Source organism: Drosophila obscura, unplaced genomic scaffold (genome assembly GCF_018151105.1).
Source record: "Drosophila obscura isolate BZ-5 IFL unplaced genomic scaffold, ASM1815110v1 contig_186, whole genome shotgun sequence".
Classification (NCBI taxonomy): Eukaryota; Metazoa; Arthropoda; class Insecta; order Diptera; family Drosophilidae; genus Drosophila; species Drosophila obscura.
The window spans coordinates 3,689,500-3,713,910 of NW_024542774.1; the positions used below are offsets into that span (position 1 = coordinate 3,689,500).

At 45.8% G+C, this 24,411-nt stretch overlaps 7 protein-coding genes and 4 non-coding genes across 15 annotated transcripts; 5 read left to right on the forward strand and 6 right to left on the reverse strand.

Annotated features, from left to right (window-relative positions):
* Window positions 1–84: 84 nt before the first annotated feature.
* Window positions 85–3,187, reverse strand: LOC111078854 (protein HID1). The gene is made up of 3 exons (XM_022373759.2): window positions 3,139–3,187; window positions 1,729–3,064; window positions 85–1,665 (listed from the first exon to the last, which is right to left on the reverse strand). Exons 2-3 carry the CDS (start codon window positions 2,969–2,971, stop codon window positions 392–394), a joined length of 2,517 nt encoding a protein of 838 aa, XP_022229451.2. The 5' UTR covers window positions 2,972–3,064; window positions 3,139–3,187; the 3' UTR covers window positions 85–391.
* On the forward strand, window positions 3,140–10,828 carry LOC111078853 (Golgi-specific brefeldin A-resistance guanine nucleotide exchange factor 1). 2 transcript variants are annotated; one of them, XM_022373756.2, is made up of 10 exons: window positions 3,144–3,653; window positions 3,723–3,921; window positions 3,986–4,983; window positions 5,056–6,036; window positions 6,102–6,310; window positions 6,376–6,602; window positions 6,669–7,899; window positions 7,965–9,031; window positions 9,441–9,718; window positions 9,786–10,828. In XM_022373756.2, exons 1-10 carry the CDS (start codon window positions 3,552–3,554, stop codon window positions 10,437–10,439), a joined length of 5,946 nt encoding a protein of 1,981 aa, XP_022229448.2. In that variant the 5' UTR covers window positions 3,144–3,551; the 3' UTR covers window positions 10,440–10,828. The 2 variants fall into 2 exon arrangements, with proteins under 2 accessions (XP_022229450.2, XP_022229448.2); XM_022373758.2 differs by lacking the exons at window positions 9,441–9,718; window positions 9,786–10,828 and adding an exon at window positions 9,084–9,425 and having other exon boundaries at window positions 3,140–3,653.
* Window positions 10,829–10,950: 122 nt separating this feature from the next.
* On the reverse strand, window positions 10,951–11,022 carry Trnah-gug. The gene has a single exon. It is a non-coding gene; the product is annotated as a tRNA-His (tRNA).
* Window positions 11,023–11,313: 291 nt separating this feature from the next.
* Window positions 11,314–11,385, reverse strand: Trnah-gug. Its single transcript has one exon. It is a non-coding gene; the product is annotated as a tRNA-His (tRNA).
* Window positions 11,386–12,440: 1,055 nt separating this feature from the next.
* Window positions 12,441–12,512, reverse strand: Trnah-gug. The gene has a single exon. It is a non-coding gene; the product is annotated as a tRNA-His (tRNA).
* A 784-nt stretch (window positions 12,513–13,296) lies between these two features.
* Trnah-gug lies at window positions 13,297–13,368 on the forward strand. The gene has a single exon. It is a non-coding gene; the product is annotated as a tRNA-His (tRNA).
* A 97-nt stretch (window positions 13,369–13,465) lies between these two features.
* On the forward strand, window positions 13,466–14,145 carry LOC111078857. Its single transcript, XM_022373765.2, has 2 exons — window positions 13,466–13,830; window positions 13,899–14,145. Exons 1-2 carry the CDS (start codon window positions 13,552–13,554, stop codon window positions 14,115–14,117), a joined length of 498 nt encoding a protein of 165 aa, XP_022229457.1. The 5' UTR covers window positions 13,466–13,551; the 3' UTR covers window positions 14,118–14,145.
* Window positions 14,146–14,203: 58 nt separating this feature from the next.
* Window positions 14,204–15,934, forward strand: LOC111078856 (sentrin-specific protease 8). 2 transcript variants are annotated; one of them, XM_022373764.2, is made up of 2 exons: window positions 14,204–14,426; window positions 15,039–15,934. In XM_022373764.2, exon 2 carries the CDS (start codon window positions 15,130–15,132, stop codon window positions 15,775–15,777), a length of 648 nt encoding a protein of 215 aa, XP_022229456.1. In that variant the 5' UTR covers window positions 14,204–14,426; window positions 15,039–15,129; the 3' UTR covers window positions 15,778–15,934. The 2 variants fall into 2 exon arrangements, with proteins under 2 accessions (XP_022229456.1, XP_022229455.1); XM_022373763.2 differs by lacking the exon at window positions 14,204–14,426 and adding an exon at window positions 14,811–14,974.
* A 271-nt stretch (window positions 15,935–16,205) lies between these two features.
* Window positions 16,206–20,580, reverse strand: LOC111078855 (fatty-acid amide hydrolase 2-A). Of its 3 annotated transcripts, none has more exons than XM_022373760.2 (5): window positions 20,418–20,580; window positions 18,112–18,361; window positions 17,828–18,047; window positions 17,187–17,761; window positions 16,206–17,123 (listed from the first exon to the last, which is right to left on the reverse strand). In XM_022373760.2, exons 2-5 carry the CDS (start codon window positions 18,292–18,294, stop codon window positions 16,512–16,514), a joined length of 1,590 nt encoding a protein of 529 aa, XP_022229452.2. In that variant the 5' UTR covers window positions 18,295–18,361; window positions 20,418–20,580; the 3' UTR covers window positions 16,206–16,511. The 3 variants fall into 3 exon arrangements, with proteins under 3 accessions (XP_022229452.2, XP_022229454.2, XP_022229453.2); XM_022373762.2 differs by having other exon boundaries at window positions 18,112–18,392; XM_022373761.2 differs by lacking the exon at window positions 20,418–20,580 and adding an exon at window positions 18,419–18,613.
* A 948-nt stretch (window positions 20,581–21,528) lies between these two features.
* LOC111078878 lies at window positions 21,529–22,824 on the forward strand. The gene is made up of 4 exons (XM_022373812.2): window positions 21,529–21,819; window positions 21,886–22,051; window positions 22,299–22,473; window positions 22,533–22,824. Exons 1-4 carry the CDS (start codon window positions 21,636–21,638, stop codon window positions 22,755–22,757), a joined length of 750 nt encoding a protein of 249 aa, XP_022229504.2. The 5' UTR covers window positions 21,529–21,635; the 3' UTR covers window positions 22,758–22,824.
* An 18-nt stretch (window positions 22,825–22,842) lies between these two features.
* LOC111078877 (putative nuclease HARBI1) lies at window positions 22,843–24,370 on the reverse strand. The gene is made up of 4 exons (XM_022373811.2): window positions 24,085–24,370; window positions 23,862–24,025; window positions 23,536–23,806; window positions 22,843–23,476 (listed from the first exon to the last, which is right to left on the reverse strand). The coding sequence occupies exons 1-4, from the start codon at window positions 24,232–24,234 to the stop codon at window positions 22,850–22,852; spliced, it is 1,212 nt and encodes a 403-aa protein (XP_022229503.2). The 5' UTR covers window positions 24,235–24,370; the 3' UTR covers window positions 22,843–22,849.
* Between the last annotated feature and the right edge of the window lie 41 nt (window positions 24,371–24,411).

Here is a 24,411-nt window from a genome sequence, read left to right on the forward strand (position 1 = left end):
TTTCATAATTTAGTTTATAACCAAAACACACAAATACTTTATGCTTAAGCTGCAAAAATAAATAAATAATTGTAGAGAGAGAGGAAGAACAAAAAGGCAATTAAATAAAAATAACATTTTAAAAAGCCATTAACAAAATGGTATCCTAAAAAAAAAGAACTCACGCTATATCGTTACAACTGATAAGCCTCATAGTGGAGATATTCTTGATGAAATTTGAAACGGATAAGAACACATACCAAATGGTTAAGGGGATTCATTGAACATTGACTTTCTTCACACAAACTATTGGAATGATATATGCACTAAATAATTTAACTACAGTAAATGCCAAAGCGTTTTAGTTACGTTGTTGCTGCTGTGATTGGATTGGTGACTCCCAGATACTGACCTAGACGCGCTGAATCTCAAAGAGCTTCACCTCCGTATCATACCAAATGGCAGGCTCCACATTGCGCAGGTAGATGACACCCCAGATGTAGGTGCGGAACCAGGCAGTGGTGCCCGCGTTTGCCTGATACTTCCGTATCAGTATGGGATGGGGAACAGGCAACAGGCCAACCAGCGTTCCGTGTTGCAGAAATTTAAGGATCTCTGATTCGTCGGTGAGGCCCTTGTCTATGCATATCTTCTCCACCTGCGGAACCAGGACCTGCAGCAAACGCATTATCGTCTGCAGCGGCAACTTTGAGCGCCAGGACACAATCCACTCGGGCGTGGGTGCCCATCGATCCCCTTCGCCGGGAACCATGCGAATGCTGCTCCGATGCGACACCGATAGCCGTAGTTGGTCGGTGGGTGAGGTAGATTTTCGACCACCCGTTGGCGTTGAGACGGGAGACTTGTCATACGGGACGATTTCCGTCGATTCCTCCGTCTGCGTTTTATCGTTTGGATGGGCCTGCTCACGCTCAGTCATCTGACTGATGGCTGGAGTGTCCAGCAAGGATGTTTTCAAAGTGCCCGGCTCGGCTGGTTGAGCAGTCAGTATCTCCGGCTGCGGCTCTTCTATTTGAGACCGTTCATGCGATTCCGTTTCCGATTCCAGATCCTCCTCAGCCTTTGGCTCCTCATTTATCGTGTCCTCCTCCTCATCTTCGTCATCTTCATCATCGTTATACTCTTCCGGCACGTGAGCTGATGGCAGCTCTTGCGCAGCAGCTGCTATCCTCCGCTGCGGTACACGTGGCAAATTGAACTTTCCACCTGCCTTACGCCCACTCATACACTTGGCTATTCCGGCCATGTCTGTGGGGAGATTCGCCATGGCATGGAACACGTGACGCTTTCGTATTATCGTATAGACTAGATTCGAGTTCCCGTCGAACTGGTACTGTATAATGTTGTTGAAGATCTCCAGCAAGAAGAACACCAAATGGTGATTGCTGGGCGCTGACAGCAGAAACCACGGCGTGCTGAACGCCTCGAGCAGATGCAGCATCTTCACACTGGCCACCATCGAGAGGGTCTTCAAGTACGGTGAAACATTCACCAGAATAGTCAGCAGGCAGTCGAACAGCGGCTGTAGACGCTGATGGCCAGTTGCAATGATTTTGTGAAAGACTGTGATCAGTAAATCCGCATGTGTTCCTGTGAAAACCGGAATGTCCATGGGTACAGTGGCGGAGTAGGCCTTATTTAAGCGAACACCAAAGTTTCGCTCCCCTAAAATGAGAGAAATTAAGTCGTTGACCAGAGATCATATTATTTTCTAGAGAAGAGGCTCACCTGACAACAGCAGTAGTATGAATACTCCTATGTGCATCAGGCCCACACGCGATTGATCCGCCCGGGAGTAGTTCAAGTGATATAATATGGGAATGAGTATGTCTAGAACATCCGAACTCTTCAGAACGAAATACAAAAACTTTTTGTTGTAGTCACATATCTTCCAGAACAATATGAGCAGCTCCTGATGACAATGCAGACGCTTCGTGGAATTGGGTAAATAGTTTTGAGCCAAGGGATTATTCAACAGACGAGTTATGCCCTTGAGGACAAAATGGAAATCCTCATCCCGATGGACACGCGACAGATAGTTGATGAACAAATTGTCACCGCAGTTTCCCTCGTCATAGGAGGCCTGCCCAGGTTGGGTGAGTTGTTGCTGCACCACCATGTCATGGTCCAACGTGACAATAAGGAGCTGCAGACAAGCCTCCACCAAGGGCTCCGTGGTGTCCGCAAAGATCAGGTGATTGTAGGGTACGCCATATCCAACTGGATCATATGAGCACACTGTGTTCAAGAATGACGTAAAAAGGGGCAGGGCATGACGATTGTCGGCCGAGGTGAAGTAAGCTATCCACTTGTTGGGCTCCTCGGATTGTTGAGGCGAACGGTACATCGGCTCTGAAAAGCAAGTGAGCAGCAGCTTTAATAGCTCCGTGCGCCGGCGCTCCATGTGGGCGTTGTGTGGTGGCGACTGGGCGAATCCCACTCCTGCCTCCCAGATATATTCGCAGCTATCAATATTGGCGAGTTCCTCGGCCTTCTCCGGGCCCGTGCGACGTGCTGAGGTAACAGTGAAATCCGGACAGAAGAGTAAATCGCAAATGGCATTCAATAACGATTGGGCCAAAGGCATTGTCTTTTCCTGGGACGGCAGACTGCTCCAGAAGAAGTCGCGCCACTTTTCGTCCTCAAAGATGTATGGCAAACATCTGATCAGGAGCCGCACACAGTTCAAAACACACTGTTGCTCGGCCTGAGTGCGGCAACTGCTGTCCACCGCCTGGGCCAACTTCTCGACCGCTTTATAGCAGAGAGTGGCCAAGTTTGCTGGGTTATCATTCCTTATTTGTCGAATTTCATTCGATGTAACCAAAGCGAACACATCCTCCAGCGTCGTTTGATGGCCTTGCCAGAACTGTTCCCAGAATTGCTCATCACTGGGGTCGATTTTCTGATTCTTTTGCGTCAGCTGCACAATTGCCTTGCGAAAGTTCAATTTTGAATCTGTGTTTCCCATATTGTTTGGGTTCTGATGTGCTTTGGTATTGTTGCGTGCTTGATTTCCACCTGCCCCGTGTGCGGTCGCCCCAATTCAAGTGTTTCCAGTTGTCTGAAATGATTTTACATCGAATTTGAATACTTTTCTGTTTGAAATCCGAGAAATTCACAAATTCGCCTACGCACGTAAAGAAAAAGCAGCGCTGCTCTGCTGTTGTTGTCCACTGTTGACAGCTGACAGCACACATTTTCAGTGTTGCAAGGCGACCAGCAGCCCTCTTTGCCGGTGCTGCACAACGATAGAGTCAGGCAAAGAACGTACAAGACACGTAAACGTCACCAAAAAATTAGTTGCAAACAAATTACATTTATTAATAATTAAATACAGTATGTGTTACTAAAAGACGCGTCCAGTTTTGTTCCACGCAAAACAAGACCCGTGGCTGTGTGTATGTGTGCGGTAGAAAGGTCGGGTCGGAAAACATATGCATGAGAACGCAAGGCAAGGAGAGAGGAGCGCTGCCCACGAATTTGAGAATTTTTTTCGGCGGAAGCCAGCTATCTGCTATTGACGAATAATTAAGAAAGGCCTGGGCACAATGTCACTGCCTGGCAATGGCATCTATGTGGTGCGCGGGGAAATGGCCACCTTGATGACGGCCATGCGACGTGGAACGCGATGGAATGCCACAGCCTACGTGGTAACTAATTATTCTAACACTAAAAGATAGTTGTGACATACCCGTACACTCCCCTTCCGTACATTGCAGGACGATGAGAAGGACTCGTTGTTGAAGCTGTTTATTGACCTCAAGCAGGACTTAAATCGGATTGTGGATCTGCGTCTGATTGAACCGAAGGTGTTTCTCTCTCCGTTTTTGGAGGTGATACGCACGGCAGACACTACAGGACCCTTGACTAGTCTGGCTCTCGCCTCGGTCAATAAATTCTTGTCATATGGCCTAATTGGTGAGATAAAATGCTCTCCCCAATCGCTCCTGTGCTCGCTCTCTATTGCAGTTTCATGTTGCAGATCCCACTTCGCCCAATATAGCTGACATTGTGGAGCGCATCGCGGATGCTGTGACCCATGCTCGCTTTATGGGCACGGATCAATCCTCGGACAGTGTCACGTTCATGCGGGTTATTGAAGTGCTGCACACATTAATCCGCAGCCCGGAGGGAGCTGCCGTCAGCAATGAGTCGATGTGCGAGGTCATGCTGAGTTGCTTCAAGATTTGCTTCGAGCCCAGGCTCAGTGAGCTGCTGCGACGCTCCGCAGAGCAATCGCTCAAGGACATGGTGCTACTGTTCTTCATGCGCCTGCCCCAGTTTGCGGAGGAGCCCAGCGATACCGTCTTGCAGAAGCGCTTCACCATTGGCGATGCTGCCAGCGGGGCTGCCCAGGAGAAGCACAAGCGTAAGACTCCAGTGAACGCCGCCGCCCCACCTCCCCCATCGGTGCAGCGCAAGTCTTCGACGGTAGAGGATCCTCCCCAGACCCCACAATCCAGTCTTGCAGCACCAAATCACCTCAAGGCTCCCATACTGGCCACCACGCCTGCCAGCCCAGCGGGCAATATTTTGGACATGCAGGGCAAGATCACGCAGACGCCAACAACAGCAGTCGTGAGTTCGGGAGTCGAGGAGAATGCCGCAGCGGATGTACCTACCATTCAAGTTGAGAGTGCCGCCGAAACGGAGCTCGTAGAGGGGGGAGAGGAAAAGAACACCTTGGCTGGCGCCAACAGCAGCGAGTACATCAACTCGGTGGGTGTTCGCTTCACTCAGCAATCGTCTGACAAGGATGGAGCACTCATCCTATCGCCCTACGGTCTGCCGTTCATCCAAGAGCTTTTCCGATTCCTCATCATCCTGTGCAATCCGCTGGACAAGCAGAACTCGGACAGCATGATGCATACGGGCTTGAGCTTGCTCACTGTGGCCTTCGAAGTGGCTGCCGATAATATTGGCAAATATGAGGGTTTGCTGGAGCTGGTCAAGGATGATTTGTGCAGAAATTTGATATCTGTAAGTCGGTGTTTCGGCGTGTCCCCTCGTTAAATATGTTCTTAATAAATTATTTTTATCTTTCTGTTGCAGCTCCTGACCTCGGAGCGCTTGAGTATCTTCGCTGCCGATCTGCAGCTCTGCTTCCTGCTTTTCGAGTCGTTGCGCGGTCACTTGAAGCTCCAGCTAGAAGGCTACCTAAAGAAGCTGAGCGAGATTATAGCCAGCGACAATCCCAAGACTCCCTACGAGATGCGTGAACTGGCCCTGGACAATCTGCTGCAGTTGTGGCGCATTCCCGGCTTTGTGACCGAGCTGTACGTCAACTACGACTGCGATCTGTACTGCACGGACATGTTCGAGAGTTTGACCAACTTGCTGAGCAAGTACACCCTGTCGGCCACCAATGCGGTATACAGCACTCACATCATCTCCATGGACACACTCATCAGTGTCATCGACAGCATTGAGCGGAACTGTGCGGCAGCCAAGAATAGCCATAGCAGAGAAGCTGTGACAGAGGCCGGTGCGGCAGCCGGTGGAAGTCGCCATTCGCGACACAACAGCGGATTGGAGGGGATTGTCATCGATGGGGGTAGCGGATCTTCAGCCGTGGATGAGCAGGGCCGTGTAGAGAACATTTCCAAATTCATAAACAGCAGCACGCAGAGACTGCGACTGCAGTCGCAGTCTGGCGGAATAACCAGCGAAAAACTGGCCAACGTTAAGCAGAAGAAACGCTTGCTTTCCCAGGGCACCGAGCGGTTCAATCAACGGCCGGACAAGGGTATCCAGTATCTGCAGGAGCACGGCATACTCAATGCTCAACTCGATCCCATGCAAGTGGCGCTATTCCTGCGCGAGAATCCTGGCCTCGACAAGAAGATGATTGGCGAATACATTTCCAAGAAGAAGAATGTCGATTCAAAGATTCTGATCAACTTTGTGGACTCCTTTGACTTCACGGGTCTCCGTGTGGATCAGGCACTGCGTCTGTATCTGGAGACATTCCGTTTGCCTGGCGAGGCTCCATTGATCTTCCTGGTGTTGGAACACTTCTCCGATCACTGGCATGTAAGTGAGATCGGGAGCTACAATGGCACAATTACATATAATGTTTATAATACTCTCTTATGCAGACACAAAATCTGGAGCCGTTTGCAAACACTGATGCCGCATTCCGCTTGGCCTATGCCATCATCATGCTCAACATGGACCAGCATAACTCCAATGCAAAGCGCCTCAATGTTCCAATGACTCTGGAAGATTTCACCAAGAACTTGCGTGGCCTGAATGGTGGCAATGACTTTGATCCGGAGATGCTGGCTCAGGTCTTCAATGCCATTAAGTGAGTATTAATTTCGTGTATGCTCACATAATAGATTGCTTATTTTCGCTTTCCTTGAATTCCAGAAACGAAGAGATCGTAATGCCAGCAGAACAAACCGGCTTGGTGCGTGAGAACTATCAGTGGAAAGTGCTGCTTCGTCGTGGGGACACCCACGATGGCCATTTCCATTATGTTCATGATGCGTCCTACGATGTGGAGATATTCAATATTGTGTGGGGAGCTTCTTTGAGCGCCCTAAGTTTCATGTTTGACAAGAGCACTGAAACTGGCTACCAGAGAACGCTGGCGGGTAAGTGAACAATCAATTTTTAGGAGTTTAAGTATGAGGTTTATTTGGAATTTGAATTCTTTTCAGGCTTTAGCAAGTCGGCAGCTATATCAGCGCATTACAATCTGCATGCAGACTTTGATGCCCTCGTGCTGACGTTGTGCAAGTTCACAACGCTGTTGAGCAGCGTGGAGCAACATGAGCCGGCACCGGCGCTAAATGAGATTCAACAGGCGGTGAACTTTGGATTGAATGCCAAGGCGCAGGCAGCCATGAGGACGGTATTCCTGTTAGTTCATGATTACGGCGATTGTTTGAGGGAGAGCTGGAAGCACATCCTCGACATGTTTCTGCATCTCTTTCGCCTGAAGCTGCTGCCCAAATCCCTGATCGAGGTGGAGGACTTTTGCGAGGCAAACGGCAAGGCTATGCTGATATTGGAGAAGCCGCGGGAGAAGCAGGAATCGGGTCTCTTCTCTAGTCTGTACTCGTTCATCAGCTCAGAGGGTCAGCGGGAGCCCACCTACGAGGAGCAGGACTTTATTAAGCATGGCCGCAAGTGCATCAAGGAATGCCAGCTCGATCAAATGCTGCAGGAGTCGAAATTCGTGCAACTGGAGTCCCTCCAAGAGCTGCTCAAATGTGTGCTGGCTCTGCTGAAGGCTCCCCAGGGACACAAGTCCATTGGACTGCCCTATGCAGAAGATCAAACCGTCTTCTGGATGGAATTTCTCGTCAAGATCGTGGTGCACAATCGCGATCGCATGATTCCCCTGTGGCCAGCGGTGCGGGACCAAATGTATCTGCTGCTAATGGGCAGCGCCTCGTGTGGCTACGACTATCTTCTCAATCGCTGCATTGTGGCAGTCCTCAAGTTGGCCATCTACCTTATGCGCAACGAGGAACTGTGCCCCATTGTTCTGCAATCTCTCAAGATGCTGCTGATGCTGAAGCCAGCCCTCTTGCTACGCATATCCAAGCAGATTTCTATTGGCATTTACGAGCTGCTAAAGACATCTGCCCAGAACATTCACTCTGAGCAGGACTGGCAGATCATCTTCAATCTGCTGGAGTGTGTGGGTGCTGGTGCTGTCCCTCCCAACTACGAGGATACCCAGCTGCCGCTGCCACCCAATGGAGGCGCCAAATCAGATGGCGCCTTGAGTGGGGAGGAGGATGCCTCTGCGCCCCCGGAGCGTGGCTACACATCAGACTCAGAGCTCTCCAAAGTAGCGGCACAGCCCACTGCCCCCAGCCCAAGTGCTGAGAACTGGATATTGGTCAACAACAAAGACAGTGAACTGACCACAGCCTCCAGGTAAGATCTTTTAGAGACACTAGAATTTCAATTGTAATTTTCAACAAACTTAATCTATTTGGCAGACCCCAATCGCCGCCCAGTTCCACCACGGCTGCTTCAGCTTCTTCAAGTAGCCTCGTCTACAATTGCCAGCTTCTGGACCATGCGCCATTTGCCCTGTTCAAGTGTTGGGATTCGCTGGCCTTCATTGTGAGGAGTGTGGCCCACATCACGCCCTATAACTTTGAGGCCTGCGTTCGGTGTATTCGCATCTTTGTGGAGGCCTGTCGGGATGGAGGCATTCGTCAGCGACGCAAGTTGGAGGCAGCTGGAAAGCAAAGGAGTGCTAAAAAGCGAAGCGATCGTAAGCCAGGTGTGGCCTCCTCCGCCTCGAGCAGCAATCTGAGTCTGCTGACAGGCGATGCTGCCGACAATCTGCCCGTGAATACGGCCGAGCAGGAGGACCTGGCCCAGCGCTACGAGCAGTTGTCCATTCAATTGCTGGACCTGATGTACACTCTGTATACGCGAACGGCGCAGATCTTCCGGTGGTGGGCGGAGGAAGGTTGCACGGTTCCACAGTCGGCGGCCTTGTGGACACCCGGATGGTGTCCTCTTCTGCAGGGCATAGCCAGATTGGCCATGGATCGGCGGCGTGAAGTGCGCACCCATGCCATATCGTGTCTTCAGCAAAGAGCTCTGCTAGTGCACGATCTGCAGACTCTGTCTGGAGCGGAGTGGTGCTCCTGCTTCGTTCAGGTATTGTTCCCGCTTCTGAACGAGCTGTTGCCAGAGAGCAGCGCCTCTGGGCAACTGGATGCAGCGCTCCTGGAGGAGTCACGCATTCGCACCGCCACCATTATGTCCAAGGTATTCCTGCAGCATCTCACCACTCTCATTGAGCTAGGGGCCGCTTTCAACGAGCTTTGGCTGGACATACTGGACTACATAGAGCGATTCATGAAGGTCGGATCGGACACCTTGTCGGAGCAGATGCAGGAGATACTGAAGAACATGCTGCTGGTTATGCATTCGGTCCGTGTGTTCCACAACCAAGACGGCAGCCTGCATCAGGCGCTCTGGGAGCTCACCTGGCGACGGATCGGTGAATTTTTGCCCAATCTCAAGGAGGAGCTCTTCCGTGACGAAGGTGCGTGAGGGGTCCATTTTAAAACCCGCTTAACTTTTGACCCTGCCAGCAGATCTGCTTTCACCAGCAATATCTCTGGACTTTACAACAATTTCATATGAATCTCAATTCCTAAGGGGGCAGCAATCGTTGACTTTGCCTCTGTGCAGCCATGGGCTTCGTACCGCTTTTGCGGCCACTGCCAGATATGATACCCTCAAAGAGTCAACCAATACCAAACAGCGGAAGCCCCAGAAGCCCTGGTCTAGTTTGAAATCCAAGCTAAAGATGCTCAAGGGACTGGGCAAGAAAAATTGAACATTAAACTCTTTCCCCCGCTTTGTTTCCGCTTCCTATTGTGTTCCTTGCATTATATTTTGATAGAATTATACAATAGTTATGTCATATGAAAACATCCTCCATCTTTCAGGCAAACGCCCCCACACACTGACTAACACTCCATCTGCTGTTGCACCATCTGGTGATTCCAATACGCAGCACGAGGTGCCTCCATTGGCTCCACCAATCTTGCCCAACCAGCATTTGCAACAACAGCCCACCCAACTCCAGCCACAGCTTCAAGCAGCTGCTGAGATGATTGTCTGCGCGGCCACCGCATCCCCAGTAGAATCGCCCAGGCGGAGCATTATTTTGCAGCCTCCCATGGTCGATGCTCTGCAGCAGGCGCCCAGTTTCGTATTTGCTCAGGTAAGCTCAACCCAGCCCAAATCCTAAAGAATCCTAGCTCAGACATTCTCCAATCTCAATTATACAGCCGCTGATATTGGCTCCCCAGCAGCCGCTTACTGTGGATACTCAGCCCATCCCAATTTTGCCGGATCTTGTGAATGAGGCTGCTGCTGCAGCGGCGCACAACCCCCAGGAGCCGATCGAGCCAACCCACGCCGCTCCAATGCCGATTGTGCAGCAGTTAAACATCACCTCCAACAATACGTATAATAGTTATGCCATTGAGTTGCCCGCAACTCCATCGGAAGCACTTGCAGATCAGTCCAAGCAACAGGAGTTGCTCTACCAGCAATACTATCAGCAATATCAGGCGCATCAGCCAGCTCAGTCCAGCGATCCCGCCATTAATGTGCCAATCAGTCACCTGCTGGCCGGCAACGCGTATCCCTCGCTACCTAAGATGCCGCAGTCGTCGATTGTTCATAGCTTTGCCCCTGTTTACGAGGCTCCGCCATTAGCTGGCGGCAGCGGTGGTGGTCCGGCTGCGGATATTTATCAGGAATATGTGCAGAATCCCTATAACCTAACGCTTCAGCAGAATTCCCAACAGCAGCAACAGCCCGGCCAAGGCATGGCCGTTCCCTTTCCCGCTGTGGCGTCACCAGCCAACTATTTTAACGCCAGCGTTGATCCCAGCAGCATACCGCCAGGATCGGAGCTGCTCTATGGCCAGCAGTAAACTGAGTTTGAAATCCGATTGCAAGGCCCTTAGGCACTATTTTTGTTTGTCTTGTGTTGTAGTGGAAAGAAAACTTCCGAGTAATACTAAAAGATTGTGTCAATTTGTTTATTGTTATGCCTCCACCCTCCCCCCCAACTATAGTGAGAACACATTCCGCCTGGGCGCGTGTTTATTATGCTATCTAAAAACTATATATACTATACTAAATCACATCCAGAAAATCGACAATTGTTTAGCCGCAATTTTTAAAAGAAATCCCTAAAAAGCTTTAGTAATGCAATTAGTTTAATTTATCAATATTTAACTAATTATATCTTCTGTACGAGTACGTTATGCAAAGAGGCAACTGTAAATAATCAAAATTTAAATATACAACAAATTATGCATATGCGAGTTATCAATTATCAGATTAAACCTGAGTGGGAAGGAAGCCTTTGAAGGCAAATATCTATGTGGAAAAAAGAGCAAAAGAAAAGCCCGACTCCGTGACAATGCGTAATTGCAGCATTGCCGTGACCAGGATTCGAACCTGGGTTACCACGGCCACAACGTGGGGTCCTAACCACTAGACGATCACGGCTACGTCGGGTTGTTGAAAGGCAGTGGCCAAAAACGCAACCTTTTCTGTTACAATGAAAGAGAATGCAAATTCATTAATAATTTGCAATTAAGTTGATATTCATTCCATCCAGAGTCCAAACTAAGCAACCTTTGTAGAAAAAACGTACTGCATTCAAATAGTGATTCTACATTTATAGGGTCAAAATAATACGATAAGGTTTCAATACACCAAAATATAATTATTAATTATTTATAAATAATTAATTTTTAAAAAATTAACCCAACTCCGTGACAATGCGATTTGCAGCATTGCCGTGACCAGGATTCGAACCTGGGTTACCACGGCCACAACGTGGGGTCCTAACCACTAGACGATCACGGCTATGTTAGGTTATTAATTTTTGCCAGCCAAAACACCTACTTTAACATAATGCTTAAAACCAGTTGTGCATTCTTTCAGTACTTGCTTGATTTAATCAGAGTAACGAGTCATAGATGGCGACTGTAACAATTTTAGATTGCCTTTTAATACTCCAACTGTACAGTAAAAAAGAGAAGGGGAGGGTGGGGGGGTTTGGGGGGGCACTTATACCCGCCAGTCAGATATACATTTTTGCTTAGATTAAATTTTAGAAAAAAAAAATTTACATTTTACATTTTTTGCTACATATGATATACATATACAATGTATATTAACATCAACATGAGTTTACATGTCAATTGTCCACTCCCCGCGGGTCCCGCACTGACGCGGCAGATGTGCGAGCGAGAAGGAAAGATGCGTTGTCGTCGGCGGGGGGGGGGGGAGCAACTGAAAATTAATTTCTTCATTCTGGCTATAATTATGATCCGATCTGTTCAGATTCGGCAATCTGGTAGATATTGGCATTTTCTACGTATCTTTAAACTGTGCCCCACAGATTTTCGTCCTTTGTGTGGGCGGGGGGGCGGGGCGAAATTTGAATACACTTGTAGCAGGTGATATCACATGGTCTGGAAACCAAATTTGGTTTCTCTAGCCTATAGTCTCTAGATCCAGGCGCTCATCAAGCGGACAGCGGCAGCGGACGGACAGCGGCATGGTATATAGCTCGCTTTGATGCTGATCAAGATATATATACTTTATGGGGTCGGAAACGTTTCCTTCTCTGCGTTGCACACATCCACTTTTACCACAAATCTAATATGCCCCTTAACTCTTTTTTGAGTACGGGTATAATAATTCAGACTTTCCTGCTCTGAAAACATAAACCTTTCACTTTTCATGGTCGAGTGCCTTTCATTTATTTATTTTTGAGAAAAAGAAAGAGTACATACACGTTTTGGCCAGGCCTTCATTATCAAATATTTGTGGAAAGATTTCATCAAAACTTCAGTTTTTGGTAAATAAAAGAGAAAAAAATGAACTCGACTCCGTGACAATGCGATTTGCAGCATTGCCGTGACCAGGATTCGAACCTGGGTTACCACGGCCACAACGTGGGGTCCTAACCACTAGACGATCACGGCTACGTCGGGTGTTGGAAGACGACGGCCAAAACGCTGTTTTCACAAGCGTGACCTGAAATCAAAACAAAATCACAGAAGCCAAAGCGCTAAAACTTAATTTACAATGTGATGACTGAAACACGGGGCGAATTTTAAGATTATCTGAATGTATTTTATTGACATTCAATTTTACCAACAAGTAACAATTGTATAAAGCTACGACTGAGGCTGTCTGATTCTTAAGATTCCGCCTGATGGCGGGCGGAGTCTCAGAACATTTTGTATCCTCGGAATTTGTCTCTTCATCAGAATCTGTTATTTCAATTGAATTGTACATTAAATTAAAAATGTTTGGCAAAACAAGTTTATCTTTCCGCGCAGGACGAACAAATTTAAAGATTCAGGCCGCCACTAACACAAAACGCCGTCTTTTCAGCGAAACAGCTGAGAGTGTTGAACAGTGGCGGGATGAGTGCTGGGAAACGATGACACCTGAACAGGTTTTTGGAGGCATCGGAATCCAAAAAGAAAAGTCTTTATCAAGGGTTTCTATATGAGTTTAATTTGTATACCCCAATATTTGTAAAGCAGTGCTGTCTTATAATTAACTGGACAATTTGTTGTTTCTTTCCATTGTATACATGTGTGTGTATGTATGTATCCCACCTCAAACGTTCTTAGCTTTTAATCATACTTGTTTAATATTAATACAATCAAATGCACTTGAACTTTATATGCACAAATCAATAACATGCTAGTCGATAACGTTTCGTTTTTGGCCGCTGCCTTCCAACAACCCGACGTAGCCGTGATCGTCTAGTGGTTAGGACCCCACGTTGTGGCCGTGGTAACCCAGGTTCGAATCCTGGTCACGGCAATGCTGCAATTACGCATTGTCACGGAGTCGGGTTTTCTTTTTTTCTCGAATTTAATTTTCCTGTGTATTCCATTTGTTAAATAAGAACACCGAGCACTTTATTTCATTTGGAATATAATTTTCATACTAAATTAGTTACTTGCTGTACACCATTTTTTGTAACTTTTTCGGCAAAAGTTAATCATGGACTCGGGCTTTACGAATAGTCATAGCGAATCCGATGTATATGACAAGGAAAAATTTTCCAAAGATGAAGAGAATATGGCAAAATTTTATGCAACTATAGGGAACATATCCAGAAACATGCGAAAAGGGGACTGGACATATTTACAACGACATCCGGAAATCCGAGCTATAATACGTACCATAATAACGGAGGCCATTGAGAAGAAACCCTCAAATCTATTTCAATTTGCAGCCAATCTATTTCATTGCAGCAATGAATTAGTATTGGTGCCAAAGGTTGGTCGTATATTTTTTTTTGTTTTTAAATTATATTGGAATAACGGTGAACTACTACCTTTTACCAGATTAACAAGCAACTGAGATTGGTTAACAAGCAGTTGAGGGGGGGACACTGGTCTCCAGCAGATGGGGAAATTTTATTTTCCGAGTCCAGTGATGCTTTGACAGAAGTGAAACCCGAATGCAAGCTCATCACCTTAAAGCAAACAGTTGATGTGCAGCCAAGCGGTCCCGTGGGTCCAGAAAACTTTAAGCCCAGTTGTCCCGAAATGCCCCAATGTTAACATTTAGAAAATAAATTTAAAATTTTAACATTTGTATTCCCTCCTTTACCAATACTGGACGTGCGCCAACGTTGCCAGTCTGGCCACGGCCCCCCAATCAAGCCCCAAAGCAGATTGATAAAAGTGAACCTTGGAAAATTTTTTTGCACAATATTGAGTATTTTAAAATCTGAGAGTGCACTGCAAGTGATAATAAGTCCAGGAGTGTTGTCGCCGTCGTACCCAAATAAATGATAATACACAAGGGAACTATAATTAAAGCAACTTGTAAAGTTAAAGTTCGCAGGGGGGACGCAGCCATTTTTTCTGGTGAGTGTGACGTGACGCAATGAATGCCAAGCAATACCGCTATGTTCGCCCTTTGTTGTGCTACGCATATTCGCCCCCGTACACTAGTTTTAACACTAATCGACAAAATCAGTAATGGTTTTTTTTCAATGGCAAGGATTTTTTAACAACACTAAAAAAAACGGTATTAAGTATCATACATCTGGTTTAGTTGAACTGTGCAATTCTCAAAAGCTGATTTTAAATGCTCAAACATTTTTAAAGCCCCAAATCTATAAGAAAAGTTGTTTTGGTGGAAGCAGAAAAATGGTGTTGACTAGTGCAATTAAGCAACATGGCGCTTGCAACAAAAGGCACAAAAACAAAATCAGCCTGCCTGAGCGTGCGAATACGAAACCAAAAGAAAATCAGGAAAAACATTTGAACGCCGACTTTGAAACGCCAAAGTTGTGTGTGGTGTGGTTTGTGGGGATTGTTCGTTTCGTGGATTAGACAAATTTGACTTATCGAGGCAGATTTCATTTAAAATAGTGTAGAAACATGCTGCCACAAGATAGAAAAATTTTGAGGTGACAGATTGGCCCGAAAATGTGAACGTAAGGCATATAATATCAGAAATACCATTTCTTGCAGGCAACACACACGCCAGAACCAGAGTTCGAATCAGACAGCGGCCTCGAGACGCATCGGTGGAAACAGATACAACAACAACCATCACTCGAAGATGAGCACCAACTCGAAGGCGGATCCCATCTCGCTGAGCTTCCACGACTCGTGTCTGCGAATGTCCGACGTGCAGTTGCTGCACGGGCCGCGCTGGCTAAACGACCAGATTTTGAGCTTCTACTACGAGTACCTGACGCACGTGAAGTATAAGACAAACAACGATATCGTGTTCATAGCCCCCGAGGTGACCCAGTGCATGAAGTACATGGATGACCAGGAGCTGGAGCAACTCATGGAGCAGAACAACGCCACCAAGAAGCCGTTTATATTCTTCGCCATGAACGACAACAGAAGTTTCGAAGCCGGTGGCACCCACTGGTCACTGCTGGTCTTCTCGCGCCCGGAAAAGACCTTCTATCACTTTGACTCGTATGGAAACAACAATACAAGCAACTCTGTGGAGCTGATGAACAAGGTGAAGGAAACTATGGACGTGCGTTCGGCCAAGTTCCGACCAATGCGCTGCCTGCAACAGGCCAATGGCTATGATTGCGGCATACACGTCATTTGCATGACCGACCATATTGCCGATTACCTGAATAGGTATGAGGTGATGGATGGTCTACCGCCACTGCAGGTGGACACTGTTAAAGCCAAACGCACGGAGCTACTGAAGCTGATCCTGTCGCTGGGCGGCAAGGGCTAGATCTCGTTCCATTCCTCAATTTTCTAGTTTTAAATAACGAAATCAATGTTGTAAATGTAACATTTACGCATTACCCCTCCAAACAAACATACATACTCTCAAACACACACACTTAACATACACACATACATCCTGAAAAGGGCGGGAGAGATAGAGATACGCAAACATGTGAACCATGAATTAATTTTAATTATTTTGATTTAATTCCACGAAGACATTTTGAAAATGTTTATGTGGAAAGCAGTGCCAGGCACGGTAGTGAAATATCACACTGCACAGAACGAGGTGCACCCGATATGTGTGAAAAGGATTAACTTACAAATAAATATTTGTTTACGCGCAAGCGATATCGGATCAATTTTGTTTCTATTTGGCTTAGAAGCGGAACGGGAAAATAAAACGCAATATCGTCTTATGTTGCAAATATTTATTATACATAAATGCATCATAGAAACATATGGAGAATGCACAGCCTTTCAGGCCGTGCACGAGACCACAGAATACACAATAATTATTAATGATTAAAAATATCTATTAAATAGGTAAAACCACATCAAAAACTGATATTATAAGGAGGCACTGGAGTACACCATACAACTAATAAAAATCTGAGGTTCAACATACTGCCGATACCGCCAGGCGGGAGGGGTTTGTGTGTTAAAGAGGGGTGGTGAGGATTGGATTATCCCCCATCTACTAGCTAGGCTTCTGCTCTAGGTGGGAGGATGGTGACTTTACACACTAATTTGGGGTCGCGCCCAGCCACCAAAGGCTCGCTCCAGCTCCTCCGCCACAGCCAGGCAGAGGCGATCCTCGTTAAAGTTGGCAATGACCTGAACACCAAGGGGCAAACCCTCACTGCCCAGCTTTCCCAACGGAACAGCCGTGGCTGGGAAGCCCAGAACATTCACAATGCCCGTGTAGGCAAAGTTAATGGGCCGCATTATGGGCTCATTATGATACGGCGCTACAGTGGGGTGTGTAGGATAGATCAGCACTCCATTGTCGCCAAGGCGACGCTGCAGCTCGGCCCGCAAATCGTTTCGCTTTCGTACCATGTGATCATATTTTGGCGAGCCGTGCTTGCACTGTGCACTGTCCATGATGGCCGTTGTCAGGCCAATAAACGTGTGCTTGGAGGCTCCAAACAGCCATTTGAAGAGCTCCCAATACGTGTTGATGTCATGCTCCAAATTGCCCAACTGGTAGGCGAACCCGTGGCCGCTGTTGTCCCGCATGTTGGCAAACCAAATGGCCGCCGATTGGCGAAATTCTGGCAGCTGGATGCGCTCAACCTGCTTGCTGCCAAACTTCTCGTTCAGGTGCTGCACAACTCGTTGCATGGCCTGCAGTAAGAAAAAATTGTTAGACGTATAATCAGTATATTGAAAGATTATTATAAACTATACCTGTCGTAGATCGGCGTCCACGGAGGACACTAGGCGACCACCGCCATCTGATTCCTGATAGAAAAACTTCATCTTGCTCAGGTCCACTTCCTTGTCGAGATTCAACAGATCGGCCTTTTCGCCAGACATGATTTTAAGCATGGGGCGCAGGTCCTCCGCAAAGCGTGACATTGGCCCCAGCCCCAGGAAAGAGTTCTGCTCGTCACTGAAGGGCGCTGGGAACTGGCCCACATTGGACACCACCAGCTTGCTTGGCTTATGACCGAAGATGCCATTGAAAAAGGCCGGCATGCGAATAGAGCCACCAATGTCAGAGCCAAGGCCAAAGGCCGAGGCAGCTGCAGACTGTATGCAGCCCTCACCGCCGCTGGATCCGCCGACAATGCGATTTGTATCGTACGCATTTCGCGTCCGTCCATGCACCGTGTTGTTGCTCTCCCACCACATGCACACTTCGGAGACGTTGGTCAGGGCAAACGGAATGGCACCAGCCTTGCGCATCAAGGCCATGGCATCGGCATCCTTTGAGCCGCGCACGTCTCGTCTGTCATACAAGCCAGCCGTATGGAGCATGCCTAGAAGACAGGTAAATCTTCCTTTAGAAAAGTTTTAGTGCAGTTTTAGTTTAGTTTAATTCTCACCCTTGACTGATATGCAGTCTTTTGTTGTGATGGGTACACCCAGAAAGGGTTTCTGCTTCGCCAATTCTTCCGCAGTGTACTGGCCGGACTTGATCAGCTTATCGGCATCGGCTGCCTCCTGGAGAGCCTGGTCGTATCGCTCGTCCACCACACAATTCAGTATGGGATTCACCTCCTTGATGCGGCGTATGAACGACTCCATTACCTGAACGCTGCTGAGCTTTGAGATGACATGTGAAGTTGTTATACTGATGAGTCGTGAAGGAATATCAAGGTCTACTCACTTCCTGGCTGCGTATCTTTCTTGCAAGCGACGAGGCCGATTCGAGCAGAATGGGATCCGTTATGGGTGGCATGCTCTCGCCCTTGGCACCATAGATCAGGCGAAAAACGAATCGAAGGCATGCTTGCAGTAGACCAAAGAGATAGGAGCCTATGACGCGTGACAAAGGCACGTGCTGCGCCATCTTGCCTTGGGTGGAAAGTAGACCTAAAGCTATTTCTTTTCTTTTTTTACTGGGAATGGCTGATGATCTGCAAGATTTCGACAAGTGAAAATAATGTTCTGGAAATACATACATACATATGTACATTTTTATGTGGATCAACGTATTTCATAACATTGCAGTCTTCATAGTGAACAAATTGTGGAGTTAATGTCAAGATTCTTGGATTTACGAGTGTGATGGCTGGTAAATCAGTAATTACGGGAAAAAACCATATAATGGTTCCCAATTATTGGCCATTGGCGGGTCACCTCCATATTACATTTCGGAGGAGAACATACTAACAAAGATACTCTATTTTTAATCATTTCAATATAGTTTATTGAGCTGTTTGACTTGGCTCTAAGTAATACAGTGCTCCGAAGGCTGTTGGCAATCGATTTGGGTGCCGTGCGTGTCTAAACAACATGGTTATAATTTGATAGCTTTGGCCGGGCCACGTCTCCACAGTTGGGGCTCGCTGACTCACATCCACCATACGATGTCGTATCGTCGTATGGACCTTTGCACTCCAGAATACAATAAACACATACATACATATGTACGTGGATATTTACACACGCATCAAGCGAACGAACAGAAAACGAAATTTTCTACATTATTAATTGCTTATGTTTACAAACAATTTAATAAAAATTAAAAACAAAAACAAGAGGGGAAATGTGTTTCTCTGTTTCCCAGGGATATCGAAAATCCACTGTTGCCGGGAAACAGACAACATCCATCCCATGATAATGATGATGAACGTCAATTGGTTATTCCCATATGTTTCGACAGACGTGATTTAATTTCTTATCACAAGTATACAGTCGAATTAGCTTGGGACTGCATTTACGTTGGCTCAAGTATCGGCAGATAAGAGCCCCCCAGAGGCTTCAGTGGAGTAGAGAAACCGCAATGGCCCATATACCGACACCCATAAAGTTGAACTATTTTGCTTAAAAGCTGAGGCAATAAACTTATCAGCACGGTATCAGCTCACGGTCTGAGAACAGGAAACATGTATACCCAAATGAGTCATAGAGCAGGTCAAAGCCGCCTGCCCAGACGCGACAAAAGTAATATATAGCAATACAGCAACTAGTGTGTACACTGTACAGCAACAGTCTGTGATTACCACGAATTCAAAGTTGCTACTGCTTATCGCATTTGTTTGTGGATGTAGAGAGCAGATCCATTCAGTGGGGTATCGGCTATCAGCTCGAAGGGCCGCTAATTGAATTTCCAGACATTCGAATGGCCACAGTACTGTGATAAATTGTTCCACTTGGAGGGCTGGGAGTCGGGCGACGCGGGATCAATCACGCATGCATTCGATCAAAGTTTCATTTTTTGGTGTGCAGTGATGCATAACGATAATCGCACAATAGCATGCCTTTAAGTGGACAATCTGGATAAGATAAGCAATAAACGATTTCACAAATAGCAGGCGACAAAGCTCGAGTGGCTCTTGGCACAGCAGCAGCCCCACAAACCGTCTATTCTGATTTACGAAAACGAGCACGACCTGTTGCTGTCCGCGCTTAACTCAACAGGCCCAAGTGAGGAAGGGTATGGATAGGAAAACTATCGATTTGCAAGTACATATGACCACTTTTCCAAACATATGTATGTATGTATAGTATACAGATATGGGACTCTGGGGTATGTAAGTTAGTACGATTGGGGGTGGAGGAAAAACCCGCATTCATATGCAGCAGGACGGCCTCTGAAAATGACATCATTTCTCTGGCTATATCTTTTGTTTGGATTATGAATTCATTAAGTGTCATTTTCCGAGTGTTCTTTTCTTGGGCGCGGGCAAAAACAACACAATCGAAACCTGGGAGTAGGGGTTGACGTCACAAGAACAAAAAACTATACAGACAGATTCCAATTAAAATCTATAAATGTTGAGATGCACAAAGCACAATTGACTTTCGTTTAATGTTACATTGGAACCGGTTCACAGCAAAAGCTGTTAGCAATGAATGCCGTGCAATGAATGTGCAAACACAATTAACTTCGCACTAAAAAGATAAAGTACACACAGATACACACTGCGCTCTATTGCGCGTCGATTAATAGCAAGCACCATAAATTACCGCAAAGAAAAAGCAATGTGCCTCTACGTAGTATTTTAGTGGTCTGGTTAAACTACTGGAGAGGAAGACTGTTTTGTTTCGTTCAGTTGCACGGTTAAAATTTATTTTAAATGCAGCGAAGTTTAAAGTTCCGTCCCTCACTCGTGACAAAAACAAACAACAATCGATGTTCTGCTAGTGCTGATAGCCCAGTGGCGAATATAGAATCTATTTGTTTGTGGCACACTATCGATAACACAGACTGACCAGTATACACTGATCTTAATGCTGTTATGACATTAGACTTAGCTAAATTTGCTGCGAAGAGAGAGAGATAGCAATGAGAGACAAAATGCGAAGTAGCCCCTGACCATTAACCATACAGTATACAAAAGCTGACTGGAAGAAACGAAAAATTATATATGCTCGCTGACAAAAGCTGACTGATATGAAACGGACAAAAATTATAGCTGCTCGCTGACAAAAGCTGACAGATAGAAATGGAACAAATTGTAAATGATCTCTGACAAAAGCTGACTGTAATGAAACGAAAATTTATAATTGCTCGCTGACAAAAGCTGACTGCTATTATAGGAAAAATTTGTATTGCTCGCTGACAAAAGCTGACTGTTATGAAACGAAAAATTTTTAAATGCTTGCTGACAAAAACTGACTATTATGAAACGAAAAATTATAATTGCTCGCTGACAAATGCTGACTGATATGAAATGAAAAAATTTAATTGCATGAACTGGCACATCTATATACTTCATGGTTAGTGGCCTTACTGCAGGCATATCCCATAAGGCTCTACACTTGCAGATTGTCAGCTAGCAAAGTAGAATGTCATAACAGCATTAGCCAAGACACCAACCTGTAGTATTTGGTATCGGTAGTCTTGTACGATAAACGGAACCTATCGGCGTTCTATTTAAAAATGTCAATTAAAACCATGGTCAAAATAACATTTTTCGTGTCTGATCTTTTTCTTATCTTGTCTCGTTCATCGGGAACGCCAACTCAGCTTAAGCATACATACTGGATACTACAGCACCGCGGAAATTCTGTCAAACTCCATAAAAAAAATTTCCCAGGAATTTTTTGTTTACGTTTTGCTGGCGTGTGTATCTAGCAACGATAGTTGCCTATCGGAACCGTGGACTGCGAGAACAGCTGATACACAGCTCAGGAATATATACTTTACAATTATTCCTGGAGCGAAAAGAGATTGACGCAAAAATGGTAAATAAAAGTGCGCGAAAAACTAAAAAGAGGGATGAAAATTTTCATCAAGAGGAGAAGGTTGCGCTTATTAAAGCAGTTGAAGCAAGACCGTGTCTTTGGGAAATCACTAAAAAGCGCCAAGGCAACATTTCGGTGAAAAGTGCTTGGGAAAGTGTTGCTGTAGAAATAAACAAAGATGGTAAGATAAGATAATGATAATGTGTTCAAAGCTATTAAAATAATCAATGATGATTCTTCTTTGTAGCGAATGAGTGTAAGATTGCATGGACAGCTTTGCGGGACAGTCTGCGATATCATCGCAGCAAGCAGGCCAAATGTGGTAGCGCGGCTCAAACCCGAGTCAACGAAAATATGGACTGGCAATTTGCTGAGCATATGGCGTTTCTGCCTGTTATGTCGTTGGAGAGACAGTAAGTTATGATCCGACCAGTGATGCCAATTCAGTGTTTTCTAGGACAGATCTCGAACATACCCTATCCTGTTGCATGTTCGTTTTATGTGCCATCTATACCCATTTTTTCTTTCCCGTTTTTCTTTCCTTTTTTTAATAATTTCATCCTTTTAGTTCCGCTTTTTTTTGTCAGTTTGTCCTGTTTTTAAAAATTATAATTGTCATTAAATTGTCATTCTATATGCATTAAAAACTTGTTGTTGTAGTACCAAATCAAGCACCAGTCTGTTTGAGGACAGCCCAGCATGCAGCCCAGATGCATGCTCCAGTCCCCTCCCATACAAAATCGAGGAGAGTTCCATAGCCGCTGGCTCCGATGAGCCGAATTGGGTCCGAACAGACGATGACGTAGAGGCAAGCACTTCGTCGGCTTATTCGTATGTAAGTACTTTTTACCTTTTTATTATAACAGTAATAAATGAAAACTCCCTTTTCTGCAGTCAAAGACTTCAAAAAAGCGTAAGGTGGAGGAACCGTCGGGAGATGGTGGAATCGCTGTTTTACTGTGCGACTATCTAAAAAATAAGCCCAAAACTAGAACGATCTTCCCGTTTTGGGATGAGTTGCTGAGCAAGCTACCACCAGATGAAGTAACAGCAACTGAAGTGGAGATCACAAATCTACTATTTTGGAAGGTGCAGAACCAGGGAAAGCAGTCCCAATAAAACGCAACCCGTCAATTCTTCGCCCTTCCATTCCCATGCCTTTAATAAAAATCAAATATATATTTATAGTAATTAATAATAGAGATTCTTTATTATTGACGCACACCAGCAGATTCATTTTGGCAAGGTATTGACCCGGCTGCAGAGTTGACGAAATCCTTTATATTATTTCTAATAAATTTGGGGTAATCCTGTAGCCGACCACGAAAGGCTTCAGCATCAGTGTCTGCTGGGCTTTCAATTAATAGGCCTTCAGGCATGGCGCCATATTCTGTTGGGCCTACTCGCATCATATAATTATGCAGATAACAGCATGCCGCAGTTACATTTTGCGCTCTGTTTGGGCCACACCGCAAAGTGTCTTGAACAGCCATCCACCTATTACTGAGAATCTGGAATGCATTCTCAATGCAACGACGAGCTCGACTCAGCCGGTAGTTGAAAATCCTTTCTGCTGTGGATTGGTTTCTAGACCCATATGGTTTCATTATGCGCTTGTGCAACGGGAATGCATCATCCGCAACAATATAGTATGGGGTATGTACTCCCTGCAGCATGCTATCCTCCGGAAATGTCACATTTCCCGATAAAATTGCTTTTCCAAGCGAACAATGTGAAAAGGCATTCATATCCCCTTCACTCCCGTAAGCACCAACGTCAATGTACGTGAACCTATATGAAGCGTCACAAACCGCCATGAGCACAATTGAGTGAAAGCCCTAGAAAATCCAGGAAAGGGTTATTTATATATGTACGTTCCCGCAGGTAATTGACTTACTTTATAATTGTAAAAAGCACTGCCGCTTTCGGGTGGTGCCTTGATCGCAACGTGCTTTCCATCGATAGCACCAATGCAGTTTGGAAAGTTCCATTGTTCCATAAAATCTGTTGCCCACTTGAGCATGTTATTAGAGTTCCACTTTGGAAACTCTCCGTGCAGCGCAGTGCAGATAGCATGAGACACCAGATCAATAGTTCTGCCCAAGTGTTGCTTGCTTATCCGGTAGGTCGAGCCAACGTGACATTGTAGGTCTCCAGTCGCAAAGCACCTGAAACAAGTGATTTAATGAGTATTTTACATGTGTCCTCTTGCAGTGGACTTACTCGAGAACAATGGCTAATTTAGCTTTTAATGGAATGGCGTCTGGGCGTGAGTTGCGCTTTGGTATTAAAAAGGGTTCTACCAATGAAAATAGCTGGTTGAACTGGCGTTCGTCCATACGAAAGTTCTGGTAAAACATTGTCGGGTTCTGGACCATATTCTGAAACTATTTAATGTATAAGAGATGTTGCCATATATGAAAATATTATTTATAAGAATACTCACATCATTTTGAAACCTTCCCTTTTCCTTCCTCAGCTGCAAATAAGGGTTCACCCAAAATTTGTGACGTCTCCGTGTGCGCTGTACTTGCTCCTTTTGTTTTGCAACAACATATGCCGCCACCAACACAATCACTTCATCGTCAGAGCTCATTTTTTTCTTTTTTGATGTTGTTTTGAATTTTCACACTGTTTACGAAATACAGCTGATTTATCAGAGGGACCATGCTCTTTTTATGTTTTTTAGGTCACACTGTTTTTTAATTTTTTACTTTTATTTTACGGAATTTCGTTCTTTTTTGTGCGCTAAATGGAGTTTGGCGGTCGTTTT

Bases quoted from the DNA above. Each gene is read 5' to 3' on its own strand.
- LOC111078854 (XM_022373759.2), bottom strand. From the start codon at position 2,971: ATGGGAAACACAGATTCAAAATTGAACTTTCGCAAGGCAATTGTGCAG. The intron at 1,666-1,728 runs GTGAGCCTCTTC...CTCTCATTTTAG, and splicing joins CATACTACTGCTGTTGTCAG to GGGAGCGAAACTTTGGTGTT.
- LOC111078853 (XM_022373756.2), top strand. From the start codon at position 3,552: ATGTCACTGCCTGGCAATGGCATCTATGTGGTGCGCGGGGAAATGGCC. The intron at 3,654-3,722 runs GTAACTAATTAT...CGTACATTGCAG, and splicing joins GGAATGCCACAGCCTACGTG to GACGATGAGAAGGACTCGTT. The intron at 6,603-6,668 runs GTAAGTGAACAA...AATTCTTTTCAG, and splicing joins CTACCAGAGAACGCTGGCGG to GCTTTAGCAAGTCGGCAGCT.
- LOC111078857 (XM_022373765.2), top strand. From the start codon at position 13,552: ATGGACTCGGGCTTTACGAATAGTCATAGCGAATCCGATGTATATGAC. The intron at 13,831-13,898 runs GTTGGTCGTATA...ACCTTTTACCAG, and splicing joins AATTAGTATTGGTGCCAAAG to ATTAACAAGCAACTGAGATT.
- LOC111078856 (XM_022373763.2), top strand. From the start codon at position 14,946: ATGCTGCCACAAGATAGAAAAATTTTGAG. The intron at 14,975-15,038 runs GTGACAGATTGG...CATTTCTTGCAG, and splicing joins CAAGATAGAAAAATTTTGAG to GCAACACACACGCCAGAACC.
- LOC111078855 (XM_022373760.2), bottom strand. From the start codon at position 18,294: ATGGCGCAGCACGTGCCTTTGTCACGCGTCATAGGCTCCTATCTCTTT. The intron at 17,762-17,827 runs GTGAGAATTAAA...CCTGTCTTCTAG, and splicing joins AGACTGCATATCAGTCAAGG to GCATGCTCCATACGGCTGGC. The intron at 17,124-17,186 runs GTATAGTTTATA...TTCTTACTGCAG, and splicing joins TGGACGCCGATCTACGACAG to GCCATGCAACGAGTTGTGCA.
- LOC111078878 (XM_022373812.2), top strand. From the start codon at position 21,636: ATGGTAAATAAAAGTGCGCGAAAAACTAAAAAGAGGGATGAAAATTTT. The intron at 21,820-21,885 runs GTAAGATAAGAT...TCTTCTTTGTAG, and splicing joins TGTAGAAATAAACAAAGATG to CGAATGAGTGTAAGATTGCA. The intron at 22,052-22,298 runs GTAAGTTATGAT...TTGTTGTTGTAG, and splicing joins GTTATGTCGTTGGAGAGACA to TACCAAATCAAGCACCAGTC.
- LOC111078877 (XM_022373811.2), bottom strand. From the start codon at position 24,234: ATGAGCTCTGACGATGAAGTGATTGTGTTGGTGGCGGCATATGTTGTT. The intron at 24,026-24,084 runs GTGAGTATTCTT...TACATTAAATAG, and splicing joins AGGGAAGGTTTCAAAATGAT to TTTCAGAATATGGTCCAGAA. The intron at 23,477-23,535 runs GTAAGTCAATTA...TGGATTTTCTAG, and splicing joins GTGCTTTTTACAATTATAAA to GGCTTTCACTCAATTGTGCT.